This window comes from Echinops telfairi, unplaced genomic scaffold, assembly GCF_000313985.2.
Source record: "Echinops telfairi isolate 266 unplaced genomic scaffold, ASM31398v2 ScPeMD7_23;HRSCAF=83, whole genome shotgun sequence".
Lineage (NCBI taxonomy): Eukaryota > Metazoa > Chordata > Mammalia > Afrosoricida > Tenrecidae > Echinops > Echinops telfairi.
Window position 1 is genome coordinate 58,323,098 of NW_022103920.1, and position 15,266 is coordinate 58,338,363.

Sequence of the window (15,266 nt, forward strand, 5' to 3'; positions counted from 1 at the left end):
TTGGACAGTGTAAGATATGACAAAATAATAATAATTTATAAATTATCAAGGGCTCATGAGGGTGGGGGTAGGGAGGGAGAAAAATGAGAAGCTAATATTAAGGGCTCAAGAAGAAAGCAAATGTTTTGAGAATTATGATGGCAACAGATGTACAAATGTGCTTGACACAATGGATGAATGTATGGATTGTGATAAGAATTGTACGAGCCCCCCAAAAAATGATTAAAAAAAAAAAAAAAGAAAACGACTCCCTGACACAGCAAACAGTTAACTATCACTCTGAACACTAAGAAGTCAGTTATTATTCTGTGAGATAAGAAATAAGAGTGAGCGACATTGGGCCAATTAGTGGAGTTAACCTCAGTAACATGTCAATACTCACATCTAAATACTAAATGGAAGACTGTGATTCCAGGGAAGACTTTTGGGACCTTCTTGATACCACAACTTCCCAAAGTACTAAAAGGATACTTCTCTAACATGATTAAGACAAAGTGATATTTACACATGCAAATTTTATAGGAGGTATAAAGAAACAGCATAAACCCAATGCAAAATAATAGAGATTTTAAGAGTGAATATGAGCCCTTCTGCTGTGCAATGGCATTTACTACGTGCTTTGGACTGATAACCATGTCAGGAGTTTGAAATCACCAGTTGTTCCACAGGAAAAAGATGAGGCTTTATACTTCAACAAAGATGTACAGTTTCAGAAACCCACAGGAGCTATACTCTTGTCCTACAGGATTCTAGGAGTCAGCATTTATTCAATGGCAGTCAGTTTGCTTTTGGTTTTGAACTATCATACAGCAGGCTGGCCGCCTAGTGGTTTAAACACTCAAAGCGAATTGAAAGCTTGGTGGCTTGAACTTACTAAGCATGCCTTGGAAAAGATTTGGCAGTTTGCTTTTGTAAGATTTACAGCCCTAGAAACCCTATAGGACGGATCTAGCAACTGACTCAAAGGCAGTACGTCTGGTTTTTCTTTCTTTTTAAAAAATCATTTTATTGGTGGCTTGTACAATTCTTATTACAATCCATATATACATCCATTGTGTCAAGCACATTTGTACATTTGTTGCTATCATAATTCTTAAAATGTTTTCTTTCTACTTGAGCCCTTGGCATCAGCTCATTTTTCCGCCTCCCTCCTCACTCCCCCCAACCCTTGATAATTTATAAATTACTATTTTGTCATATCTTACACTATCTGACGTCTCCCTTCCACCACTTTTCTGTTGTCCATCCCCCAGGGAGGAGGTTATATGTAGATCCTTGTAATTGGTTCCCCCTTTTTACTCCACCCTCCCAGTATCACCTATCACACTGGTCCGAAGGGATCATCTGTCCTGGATTCCCTGAGTTTCCAGTTTCTATCTGTCAGTGTACAGCCTCTGGTCTACCCAGATTTGTAAGGTAGAATTAGGATCATGATGGTGGGGGGAGGAAGCATTTAAAAACTAGAGGAAAGTTGTATGTTTCATCGATAACCTGCACCATGACTGGCTCATCTCCTCTCCACGACCCTTCTGTAAGGGATGTACAGTTGCCTACAGATGGGCTTTGGGTCTCCACTCTGAACTCACCCTCATTTACAATGATATGATTTTTTGTTCTGTGATGCCTGATAGCTGATCCCTTCTACACATGGTGGTCACACAGGCTGGTGTGCTTCTTCCATGTGGGCTTTGTTTCTTCTGAGCTAGATGGCCGCTTGTTTACCTGCAAGCCTTTAAGACCCTAGACGCTATATCTTTTGATAGCTGGGCACCATCAGCTTTCTTCACATTTGCTTATGCACACATTTGTCTTCAGCGATCGTGTCAGGAAGGTGTGCATCATGGAATGCCCCAATTTAATAGAACAAAGTGTTCTTGCATTGAGTAAGTACTTGAGTGGAGGTCCAATGTCCATCTGCTGCCTTAATACTAAACCTATAAATATATGCATGTAGATCTGTTTCCCTCCCATCCTTCTTTTTAGTTACTCTACTATGTGACTGTTTTTCTCATGTGGCAGACTTTGCAACTGTGAACAGTAGCACAAATACAGTAATTAAAGATCTAAACTGTAAGTTCATAAAGCAAATATGGTAGAGAAAATAATGCATGGAATAAGAACAACCCTGGAAAAAAAATAAATTAAAAAGCACTAGCATTTGTGTTTCTTTTCTTTTTCTATAAAGAAAATAAGCAATTCATTTACCAGCATGCATAATGAATGGGTGCCCAGTGGTCACTATCTAGTTGATTGACTGAAAATTTTTCATCAAGAAGACGGCTTAGTAATTCTGAATCTCCTTCACAGGCACTTCGATGTAGAGGAAAATCATCTACCCACTGTCGTTCCCTAATCATTAAAAACAAATTTAAAAATTGTTTTAAAAAGTTACACTTGAATTCGAGCCGTTTCAATATAAACAGAAAATATCTCTAAAAGCTACATATCATTGAGCAATTATAAACTATCAAATAGTTACTGTATAATAATTGAATATATAATTTTAAAATGTATTTTAATATCTAAGTTTTAAAAAGCAACATGGAGTAAAACCAAAACAGTACTTGTCTTCCGTGACACTGCTCATGCTTCTCTGCCATTTTTCCTGTTTGGGAATTTGAATTTTTGAGTAGTCTGGAGCTCCTAGACCGAAGTATGGATTTATTACCACTTTATCTACCTAGCAAAGGAAAGGGAAAACAATAGAACACTTTAGAATGTTACCTACTTGACTTTAAACCTCAAGTGTGAGTGCTGTCTTAATGTTTACAATAATAGATGTGTTTATCTCAGGAAAAAAAACTAAACTAAATTTGATATGAAGCGTTTTTTGAAACCTGAGTACAAATTCATTCAACTCTTACCCGGTTTGTATACTGAAGATCTGATCCAAACAAAGGGTTGTAAATACAGGTATCTGCTTTCTCTAGGGCTAACATTTTACTCTTTATTTCTAGTGCACTGTAGCCCATATGTAGTGAGTTTTCAGTCTGACTTGATTCAGTAGCATATGCAGGGTTTATGACATTAGTTTTTATCCGCTCAAGAGGAGAAGGTCGAAATAAAGCTGGAATAAAGTGAGATTGTGCATGACGCTCATCTAACCACCTGCAAGACAGATAGCAATTATAGATGGGTTTGTTTAAAAGTGAAGATGAACACAGTAGATGAAAACATTTAATATTACATTCAGATTTTTATTTTAATTAGTATTATTTAATTTATTAATAATGGACACAGCAAATGATTCCTAATGTATGTATGCCATTATAATAAAACTTCCCAAAATACGAAGTACTTAAATTATACATACAATTTAAAATTTGGCATTTTAAACCTTCTTAACTGTAGAATTCAGTGGCATTGATCACTGTGTTATACAACCTACACCATTATGTATTTTGAAATTTTGTTTACCCCGTCTCTTGGAGATAGACAATTGGGTTGTTTCTACTTCTTGGCTACTACGAATAATGGTTCAATTAACATTGCTTGAAAACTCTTTAATAAACTTGAACCATTGACATAGGTGAAATAGTCTTAACAGCTGCAGAAATAGAAGTATTCTAGGCCAAAAGACCTGTTCACTAATAAGAGTACTTTAAAAAGCCAGTGCTACCTTTGTCATTCTTGTTATTCATGTCTTACAAATTTCCTATTTTTATATACTTCAAAAAGTTGCCATTTTTGTAACATGTTTTCTTAATGTCACTACTTTCCACTAAACGTCTGTGTCTATCACTAATTTCTATTATGAACATGTTTGTAATTTATGAATAAAAATATTGTTAATGGCATTTCTTACTTATCCAAGGCTATTAACATCCTTGCTGTAAGTGTAGCAAAGTGAGTGCTGGATTCGCTACAAACTCGCATAATATCTTGTAAGCAGTAAAAAATTGGGCATCCTGGAGTATATGTATATTTAGTATTATCTGAAAAAGAAAGATTATGCTATCACATAAAAAGTTTCCAAATATATGTTTTTCATTTAAAAGTATAGAGTATGTTTTAAAAGAAGTAAAGCGTGTTGAGTATAACAAATTCTTCAACAATGTTGTCTTATTAATAAGATTTCCAACACCATTTGAAGTAGTGAACTTTTCAACCTAAGTATAACAAAAATCCTCATCGAGTTGATTTCAACTCAGTGAAACTGTAAAGGATTTCCAAGACTGTAAAACTTTATGCCAGCAGCTTCATCTTTCTCCTGTGAACAGATGGTAGGCTTGAACTGTCTACCGCATCACCTGAGACTGACGGAAAAAATTATACCTGGAGTCATAGAGTGGCTAATAAAATAATTGTAGATGTTACGTGCCAACAGGCTGATAGGATGCTCACGTTGTCATCCTATTACATGAGGTCAGTATTCTGCAGTTTCTCAAGTACCATATATACTCGTGTATAAGCCAAGTTTTTCAGCACATTTTTAATGCAGTTTTTTTGGTAAAATTAGGTGCCTTGGTTGATATTCGGGTCTGCTTATACTCGAGTATATATCCTATTTAGTACCTTATTACATTTTTCCACTCCAATGAACTAAGTAAGAGCAGGTATCAATATGGTCCCTATTTTATAAAAGGCTGAAGTTTAAAGAAGTGATTTGTCCAAGATTACAAAATTACCGAACAGCAAGGTCTACAGTAAAATGTAATATTTTCCTCCCTATATTTCAGCCTGTTAAAGGCTCCTATTAGATCTAAGTTTTTAAAATTTTACCAGTATTCTGGGTCAGGGGATTTTCAATTTATCACTGACACTTTCCTGTCCCAAATACAAGGTCCTGATTTGTTAATTTTCCTGAAAATTTAAATACCTATTTCTATCTATGGTTTTTTTTAAACAACAAATCAAAAAAATTCTTTAATCTTTATTATAACTTGAACAATTAATTTTAATCACAGCTTTCCTCCTCATCTATTTTACTTAAAAGTCATACATATATACATACATTTACTGTTCAGTCCAGAATCATATATATAACTTCAAATTCAAAACAGCTTTAAGTAAATCAGCCCATTTTCTATTAATCTGAAAATATGTATTTTATAACTGTTTCATAACAGTAATGGTGAACACAATTCCTAAGTTCCTCAAGAGACTTTAATTTACCATCTAATGTATATAAAAATTCATAAGATTAATTTTTACTTTACCTTTGACAACTGATGGAACAATAAATAATGCTGCTTCTCTGCCCGTCTTCTCTCCATCCAGAGGAAATGTCCTCATTAGTACCACTCGTTTTCCTAATCATTTTTTAAAAGTCAGTAAAGGTAAAAATCGTGGGCTTTAAAATCTCATAAATAACTTTGAGAATTAAAAAATTAAAGGCCACAATAAGAGGAAAAGCAAAAATAATAAGAGTCAATTTAATTACATGAATCAATAAGAACTAATAATGCTGATACTGTACATTCAACCAGTAGGTTTAAGGAACTGGTCTTGACTCATTAGAAAAGAAGCCATGTAGAAAGGAAAACTGCTCACTATGAATTGAGAGTGTGGCTGAAAGCAAAGTGTTAAAGAAGAGCTGAGAGTCTCTGAGTGGTGCGAACAGTTTGTGCTCAACTAACCTCAAGATTGGTTGTGAAAACCACCCAGTGACACCGTGCAACGAAGGCCTGGTGATGTGTTTTGTAGAGAAAACCCGATGGAGCAGCTCTAGTCACCGTGAGTCAGAATTTAGTTGGCAGCAACAAGCTTGTTTGTTTTTTATTATGTTTCTCATGTAGACAGGATGTTGATGGTAAGAATCTTAGTACAGTCTAGACTAGCTAAGAATGGTATACATAAATGTCAAAGTCTTATGATTTAGTGGCTCTTCCTTTAACAGTTTCTACCCTGAACTTTCAATTGTATTAAAATCTGACTGTACGACACAATACATACTAGTGTTCTGAACGGTAAAGTCTGTTTGCCTTTTTTTCCTGATCTGGAAGCAAGGAGACTATAAATATTAACCCATAACTCTTATGTTCTAAAATTTCTAATCCTCCAAATACCTTTGCCATGACTTTTTATCAGTCCTTCCAATCTTCTTATCCAAGGAAACAGAACCTTATTACTATTATTAGAGATGCCTTGCAGGAAGGTGGTATTGGTCATTGGTTGCTATGGAAAAGTAGATAATATAAGAGTTCAACCAATTCCATTTATTCACAGGATACTCTGTCATTATTTATGATTATCATGGCCCATGATTATTATTTCGCAAAAGGGTAGTACAAACTACATGTGGCTAGATAAAGAATGGCTTTTGTTTGGCTTGAGGTCTTGTTCCCATTTCATCTTTCCTGCTATGCTACTTATCAAACCTGGTTCTGATCCATTGTTTAACTGTTTAACTTTAAAAGTTACTTACATGTAAATACCTATGAAACCTCTTGTGGCAGTAAAAACACAACGTTGACTAAAGGCTGGGAGGTAATTCTAGTCCTAATACTGCCATTAATGACAACTTCTATCTGCATTTCTTTTTATTTTATTTATTTTTGTTATATCTGCATTTCATTTGCATTTTACAGATATGAAAATTATCACACACCAAAATGATCAATGTAAGCATCTCATGAATAGAAATAAATGGTATTGCTTTATAAACTAATGTGGTCATGAGTAGTAGCTTTGAGTCCTGTCCGACGGGTAATGATCCCATGTGTGCTCCAGAGTTCTCGAGGCGGTGACTTTTGAAAGCAGATGGCGATGCTCATCTTCTGAGGTGTCTCTGGGTGGGTGTGGATCAACCTTGCAGCTAATTATTATGTGCTTAACTATTCACACCACTGAGCCATCTAAGCTACCTATTAAAACAGACAGAAAAACAAAGAAGATAATCCATCACCCAAGTCAATTCCAACTCAGAGACCACAGTGAGCTGTTCAAATCCACCAGCCTCCCTCCCAGGGAGAAATATCAGGCTATCTTCTCCTATAAAGATTTATAGTCTCTGAAACCCTAGAGGTTCTATTCTGACCCATAGGGTCGCTATGAGTCAGAATTGACTTGATCGCAGTTGGTTGGGTTTTGATTTCTCAAGGTAGACCCTGATAATGACAATAAGTTTGTAATAGTGGAATACATAACGATGGAATTTTCTCACAAGTCCAAGACGGAGGTAGAAAAGATTGACTAAATATTTACAGCCTCCAAAAGTAGTCTTTCACATTCCCAATCACCTGCGAGGGCAGCCTTTTCTCCCCAGCTAACGCCAGGTTCAAGATAATTTCATTACAATTATAAGCCTGTTAGTAATGGAAAGAGAATTCTTTTTCGTGGGGCTCAGAATACGTATCAAAGATCATTAAGTTTATGCAGGAACTTCTTATAATCCTGAATTACAATGCTCAGAGCCAGAACTCACAGAAACTCTTTAAAATCTCTACTGGGAGGTCACCTAGTTCTTCCAAGTAAAATATGGTACACATTATCTCCAAATCTTCACAACATTAATAAATCAAATCACAGGGATCAGTTATATCTCTGCATCAAACCCAGGCTCTTTATTGACAAGAACCAGACAACAGATCTATATTTAGAGGAACAGGAAAAAAAGTACACTGAATAAACCTAAAAAAACACACAAAAATCCCAAAACCAAATAGGCACAGAGGCACAACTTTACCAACCACTGTTTCAATGGCTATTTGATTAAAGTTTGTTTTATCTAATTATTATGCCTCAATTTTGGTGCCTATGCGGTACAAGCAAATGGTTAAGGACTCAACCACTAACCAAAAGGTTGGCGATCCCAATACACTTAGAAGCACCTCAGGAGTAGGCCTGGCAATAAAATTCCAAAAGCTCAGTCTTGGAAACAGCAACCCTATGGAGTTCTATGCTGTACATACATACACCATACATTGAAATGGAGTCAAGGACAACAATAGCATAACAATATTGGAAATCGTCAATATATTCTGAAATGTTTCAATGTTATCTGCTTGTTTTGAGGTGGATACCTGAGAATACTGATCTTTAATTTTGAATCAATTTGTTAGGCTATTCATTTTAAGTGGGCCCTCAATTTTTCAGGATTAATACTTGTACATTTCAATATGGCTCTTTGAAAAAGGGTGTTTTTGCAACCCCTCACCCCAAGGGGGATGAACAACAGAACATGGGTGAAGGGAGGCAGAGGTTGGTGTAAGACATGAAAATAATAATTTATAATTTATCAAGGGGTCACAAGGGGAGGGCGGGGGAAGAGTTGCTCATACCCAGGGTTCAAATAGAAAGTAAAAGTTTAGAAAATGATGATGGCAACACATGTACAAACATGTTTGAAACAATTGATATATGGATTATTATAAGAGCTGTAAGAGCCCCCAAAAAATGATCTTAAAGAAAAGAAAGAAAAAGCTCTTCTTCCTGTCACCAAATGAGAAGAAAACTTCTGCTACCTAGTAACATCCAGGGCTTTCCCTTGATCCATGAATCTGAAAGTCCTGGAGTCGAGAAATAAAAACAGCCGTTCAAAGATACTTAGCTAGGGAACGATACCTCCAGTTAGAAACCATTTATACTCTTCTGAGCAGCATGGGAAAAAAGAGAAAGAACTCCTACCTCGGATACCCTGGTTTGCAGGAGAAATTGGTTTGGTGGTTTCAACTACATAATCCAATATGCTTTGTGTTATTTCACTGCTGCCTTGAAGTTTAGTTTCCAGCAAAATTTTCTTTCTTTTTTTTTTCTGTCCTTCAATGGGAACTTCATGCAACAGAATCTTAGATGAGAAAATATTAAGACAAAGTTTAAACTAAATGTTACTTCTTCTAGAAGACTACAATGAGCTTAACAGTCTTTCTGAATGCTAGCTGCATATTAAAATAACTTAGAAGCTTTAAAAACAATTCAATGTCCAGGCCCATGTCACTTCTATTTAAGGAGGAATTTCAGAGGGAAGAGGACTCTGCTCTTGGAAATTTAAAAATTTCCCTCTAGTGATTCTAAGTGCAGCTGGGCTTGAGAACCACTGTGTCAATGTACTGCAGCAGCAGCAGCCTAATGAGAACCCTGGTAGTAATTTGTAATAGGTTTCTGGTAACTAACCTCAAAGAGCAGCTGGAGCAAAATGCTAAGGAAATTTAGTTGAAGTCAGGTTAGATGAGAAGTATTTCATGATTTTTGGAGTCTGTTTCATAGAAAAGATAATTCTATTTATCGTCCTTAATTATATGTCTATTAGTACATAGAATATAACTCAAGAATACAGAGAAATAACTTAATTACCCAAAATGTAAAGTTAAAAAAACTGCTTTAAATTGAGTGTTATAATTATTCAAGAAAATAACTAGTACACAGATATTTTGAATGAACTTTTTTTGACAGTGTTTAACTTTTAAGAGCTATTTCTACATTGTGCTGAAGTTAAATCTATACATTTTAAATAAAAATCAAGTAACTCTGAGCATTTAAAAATCTACATGTCAAAAATTAATAAAATGGTCAAAAGACATACAGCAAAAAAAGGCAATGATATACAGATAGCTAGAATAAAATGGCCAATAAGAATTTACAGGATGTGATGACTTTATACATAAAAGACAATGTGACATTCAATAGTAGTAAATCAAATGTTATTTCTTCTCACTTCATATGACTTAGCTCTGTATTCACGAGAATTGAGACTGGCAGCATTCTTTGGACGAATAACAGCAACATATGTCTCTTCAATGTTTTCTGGATTTCCCATTGCTTTATTCAAAAACAAAACAAAACAAAAACAATCTCTTGAAATTAAATTGACAGGCATAATTGATGACAGCCAAAAAAAAAAAAAGTCAATACAGCCCAACTTGACGATTTTTATTTCCACATAATCACTTTGAGAGCCAGTTAAGTTGAAATGTTGGATTTTTTTGTTATTTCTCAAATCAAAACCTTTGTAGTCATCAATTCTGATTCACAGTGACTATATTGGACAGAGTGGAAGGGCCTGTGTTTTATAAACTGGAAACTTGATGGGAGCGGAGGACCGGGTCTTTTCTTCCTCTTAGGGGCTAGAGTTCATAGCTGATTCCTGGAATATTGCATTGTGCCACAATATTATTCAGAATCAAACTTACTTTCCATAAACTATGTAAGTGAATGTTACATTGATAAAATTGTTAACAGTTTGGAAGCTAGAAATAAGTAGCTACTTCATTTGCACTGACATTCACTCCAGGATTTTTGGAAAGAAGAATATCAATATTAGAAATTTGGATGAGCTATGCAGTTTAAAAATCACCTCACACTTGTCTAAATATACCATTTTTTGGAATAGAGCTCAGATTCACAAAACAAGAAAAATATGCTTCTATACAGCTAATATAGCGGGTTCTAAGTTGGGCTGCTAATCACCAGCTCAAGAGAAAAAGGCTTTCTAGGGTGGTTAAAAGGCTGTTATGAGTTGGAATCGACTCGATGGCAGTATGTTTGTTTTTTGTTTTGTCCTAAGTAGCCAACAAAAATACCAAAACAAATAGAGTTCCATATGCTATCTTCAAGATAGTCTTCCCCAGAACTGAGAAGTAAGAGACGAAAAAGCTGGAAAGCAGACATAAGACTTTTTAACTCAAACTTGGTCTAGTTGCCTTTTAGGCAACAGCAAAACAATCCTACACTTAAGTATCAATGTATGAAAATCTTTTTATGATGATGCAACAAAAAAACCCTAAATTATGCTTATCAGACTTGACAACGCAAACATATATAAGAAAGATTCCCATCCAAGACAGTTTAATGTACTGACATTTAAAAGGTTGTATACTCTGACTGCCTAGAAATGCTACTTAAAGTATTGAGTTACTGGACTAGTCTTTAGGAACATACCAAGCTACTTAACTGGTGTTGAGGAAAGTACCAAGCAATTACTTGCTTTTTCATTAATTTATAGAGTTCGTTTCTTTTGTCATGTTTTTTCATGTTTATAGGTTATATAATCTCTTGGAGGCCAGAGTAAATAATTTTCTTCGGAAATGCCTACACAGAAGTATTTGGTCAGTTGAAAAAGCTTTCTGATGACTTTTTGGTGTTGTAGGTCCTATTACTGAATCTCTATTATGGAAATTTCTAACAATTTTTATTGATATATAATTCATGTACGTACCATAAAACTAAAGTTTAAATATATTAAAGAATTGTGCAATCATCACCACAATCAATTTTAGTTAGATTTTGTCCTTTGTACCCATTACTATTAGAATATAACTCAGGTTCATCAAAAAATATGATTTAATGGTCTTTTCCATTTCTAATTCCCTAGCTAACCCAAATTTTTTTCCACCAAAGGTATTCAGCACACACACACACACACATATACCCCTCCCACTAATGCTAAGTCTTTATTGGGCAATTTCTACAAGTAATTGAATTTTAATCTCACTCTTGTAAAATAATTTACAGGCTACCAATTCTATTTCTTAGTAAATGTTATTACTTTTTTCATGGCTAGACTAAAATGAAGGTGTCCTAATGACACAACGTTTAGTGTTAAATGAAAAGTCAGCAGTTAGTACCTCCCGGCAGCTCTGCAGGAGAAAGATGTGGCAGTTGGCTTCTGTAAAGATTACATCCTTTGAATCCCTGTTGGATTCTGTCCTACAGGGAACAAACACTATGAGGCTGAATTGGTTTGATGGCAATGTTTTTTGGGCTCTAGACTAAAATGCCTCTTTTTGGATTAAAAAATCCTTCTCTCTTAAAAAAAAATTAATTCCCCAGCAAACTTCTAAAAAAAACCCACCAAATAGGGAACCTTTTTTCAAATCATGTTATTAATGATCTCCAGTAAAAAAAAAAACACCCCATTAAGCATTAAAATGATCTGTTCATATTTAATGAGTTCCCTACTGCTTGCATGCTTATGGGGTAGGGGAAAGAGCATTTTCAAGAAGAGATTCTGAATGGTTTAAGAATGCAATTTATTATGGTGTTTGAACTAGAAATGGTAACATCACTTTAGAACCTTTTTATTGTTTCCCTAAACAATAAAACATCATGACTATGATTAGAAAATGTCCTTAAAAATATTTTTCTAAAAAATAAAAATAATCTTTTTTTTAAAAGAAGCCCAGTATCCTAACATTTTAAATAAACTTTAGTCCAATATATAGGGGGAAAACATTAAATTTTTATTCCAAAGTTTTGTTTTTTCCACTGTGCAACCCGCTTCAGTGCCTTAAGCCCACTGGGTAAAGCCAAGCAATGGTTCGGGGTGACAGTTTGCTTTGGCATGGGACACTGTGAGAGGCCCATGGGATCGGACCTGCCACAAATCCAAACCCATGCAATATTCCGAAGTTTTAAGTAGCATTTTTTTCTTATTGATTCAAAGAAACTGCAGACATTTCCCTAGAGACTAGGAGATACTTCATTTTGTGAAAATAAAGCTTTGTGAACAATTTTACTCTAACGCTACAGTTCTTGGGAGTTTTTCATTAAGCCTAATTTTCAGTCCAATTTTGGCCCACTAACTGCAAGGTCAGTGATTCAAACCCACCAGAAGATAAGGCTTGTCTGCTCACGGAAAGGTTGACAGCCTTGGAAACCATAAGTCCGGCAGCTGGGAGTAGAAATTGACCTGATGGCAGTGGGTTTGTTTTGGCTTTTGCTAGAAGCAAGCAGCATTATTGCCATCCCCATTCTACAGATGAGAAGACCCAGTTGCCTAAGGTCCCTTCCCCATTTGCTTCACTATTTTAAAGCTACATGACATTAGAGACGAAATGGCAAATAAATCAGTGAAAATTCCCCTATCGGGGCTTGGTAACCATAAACATCTCTCTTGCTACTCAAATTGGTTTATGGTAATAATAGGAGATGAAGTGCTAATAAAGCCAACTAGAAAACAGTCATCGGTGCTACTTCTAATTCAGCTTCCTTTTTCCTTGTTCCTGGAACCAATCCTACTAATCACCACCTATACTATCAACAAGCTCACCAGTGATTTTTAAATCCCTGGTAGAATAGTGGGCAGCTATCAGAAACCACCAGCTCTTCCATAAAAGATGAGGCTTTCTATGTAAAGTGTTACAGTCTCAGAAGTTCAGAGGGGCACCTCTAACCTGTCCTATAGGGTGGCTATGAGTTGGCATGCACTCGATGGCAGTGAGGGTTTTTTTTCTTCTTCTGTTAAATGGTATTTTATTCTAAAATTTAAATACTTTTCTTTTAGAAAGATGTCGCATTTGCCAATTCACCCTTTTAAAATTTAAATATTTAATACATCTTCAAACAGCATTAGAAGACAATTATACTAAATGTGGCCGAAGAATTAAGTAATGACATTGAGAATTTAATGAATTTTTACAGTGAATACACGCACATTTAAGGAAGGAAGCTAATATCTCATTTGATTTGGATTCCAAATTTATCTAAATATGCTATATATCAATTGCTACAGTAGTTCTATAACCCAATTCTAAGAGAGGGGGTAGGGAACCAACGAACTGCAACATCAACTGGGGTGAAGGGGAAGAGATCATGGAATGATTTGGTTTTGTTATTTATGAAAACATTGTTGAATGTTTGTCATTTGTTCCAAATAAGACAAGGACACCAAAGTAGTTCAGAGACTGCAGATCAAAAAAACCATCTTGTTCAGGGGCAGGGGGAGAACCAAAGGGGCTGGGACTGGAGCTAGGTCAGCTAGATAAAAGCAGGGGTTTGAACCCTGTTCTTCCAGGTTCAGCCACGGCCAAAGAAGCCACCCCAGCACAGACGTCAATTTGTAAAATGTGGAGTGTACTCGAACAGGAAAGAGTATGGTTGGCACCCTGCTAAAACTTAGTCTTCCACTTAGAAAACAAGGGCAACATGCACGTTGCATAGCAACCAAATCTCTTGCGAAGCAGAGTTAGAAACAAAGATGTCCAGTTGAAAAGCGCCTGCCAAGTCCACCCCCCAGCCCCACCCAGTCCAGGCAATAATCCAGTCTTTTTCATCGGGCTCCTGAAAGGGCTCCCATTCCTGGACTTCACCTGAATTTTTCCTGTTCTAGCCCACCCACGTCTCACAAAGTTGGGTTCGTTCCCGTGTCTCGTTCTTGGCTATGGCCGGATAACGCTAAACGTTTGGTAAAGACACAAATACCGTGGAGTAAAGGCAAAACCAAACCAAACCAAACCACTTTGAAATATCGGGAGAAAGGGAAGAGGTGAGCTAGAACCACGGGCTGTCAATCACTTTGCCAACAAAAGCAAAAACAAAAGTTTGCGCCTCTGCCACCGCTCATCAATGTCTACTACCGAAAAAGCACCTGCAAGCCTCTTCTTAGCAGCTGCCTTCTCAAAAAAGTGACGTGGGCTTCTCCGAAACTATTTGTAAGACAGAAACTCCTTGCCTGGAGAAAAGTAGATGAGAAGTCCCCGTCTCCCGCTTCTCTGATCGCTCCCGCTCGAGCCGGGATCTTGCTGCTCTTCGGGTTCCCGGAGGAAGTGCAGCGGTTACCACCCGGGCGGGTTGGCAAGCGGCTCCCGGGCCGCTACATTCAGCTCCCGGGTGGGACAGTGGCCTGGGAGGACGGGGATCGTCACCGTTTTCTCATTCCTCCAAGTCTACTCCCCGGCACAGCTGCCGTGGCGACGCCGGCGACGGGGCCCAACTTCCTGTGAGAGGAAACCCGACGGCCGCCCACAGAAACCGCTTGGCGCTTTCCGTCGCGCTCCCCAACTCGCGCTCCGGGAGTTCGGGTCTCTGGTCTGGTAGAACCGTCTGCTGACCAACTCTTTAGTGTCCTTCCCTCTCCGCGCACCTAAGCATCATACACCCCTCACCCACTCCTGCAACGAGGGGTTCCGGGGTCTTCAAAGGCCTCAGCTTCCCATCTCGCTGCTACCGGGGCGAGGAAATCGCTTCCGGGTCCACACGCCCCCACCCCCCACCCCCGCTCCCCCTGCAGCTTCCCGGCTGGCAGAGGAAGAGCTTCCGGGTCGTCGGCCGAGCTGCCGCCGTTCTAGCCGCTTCTCCTCAGTGCTGCGGGCTCGCAGGGACGGGTGGGTCCGAGGCGTGGGTGGTAGTGGCGGCTGGGGCGCCAGCTGCGGAACCCAAGGCCGGGGAGGTGGGCGGGAGCGGCCGGGACAGCGCGCGCGTGCGCCAAATTGGAGGATGAGCCGGACTTGACCGCGAGGCGGAGGCGAGAGCCACCGCCCCCTCTTCCCCTCCCGTGAGTGAGGCGGCGCGACGGCAGGAGAGGGATGGGGGGCGCCCGCCCAGTCTGAGCCTCCCTCCGGGCGCCTTCGGCTCACGCAGCGCGCCCCGCGGGCCTCCCGCGCGCACGC

At 38.0% G+C, this 15,266-nt stretch overlaps 1 protein-coding gene and 1 non-coding gene across 4 annotated transcripts in view; both read right to left on the reverse strand.

Moving 5' to 3' along the window:
* KRIT1 (KRIT1 ankyrin repeat containing) overlaps window positions 1–14,812 on the reverse strand; it is a 38,727-nt gene extending 23,915 nt beyond the window's left edge. The window contains exons 1-8 of one of the 3 annotated variants that reach the window (XM_004702654.2): window positions 14,330–14,812; window positions 9,596–9,699; window positions 8,569–8,728; window positions 5,160–5,252; window positions 3,806–3,935; window positions 2,865–3,108; window positions 2,565–2,680; window positions 2,206–2,349 (exon numbers count right to left, since the gene is read on the reverse strand). In XM_004702654.2, the coding sequence (XP_004702711.1) occupies window positions 2,206–2,349; window positions 2,565–2,680; window positions 2,865–3,108; window positions 3,806–3,935; window positions 5,160–5,252; window positions 8,569–8,728; window positions 9,596–9,697 (989 nt within the window). In that variant the 5' untranslated portion in view covers window positions 9,698–9,699; window positions 14,330–14,812. Of the gene's footprint in view, window positions 1–2,205; window positions 2,350–2,564; window positions 2,681–2,864; window positions 3,109–3,805; window positions 3,936–5,159; window positions 5,253–8,568; window positions 8,729–9,595; window positions 9,700–14,329 lie in introns of those variants that run through there. The other 2 variants (XM_045288715.1, XM_045288716.1) reach the window with 2 other exon arrangements.
* LOC115869269 lies at window positions 12,143–12,276 on the reverse strand. The gene has a single exon (XR_004046086.1). It is a non-coding gene; the product is annotated as a small nucleolar RNA SNORA42/SNORA80 family (small nucleolar RNA).
* Window positions 14,813–15,266: the final 454 nt, after the last annotated feature.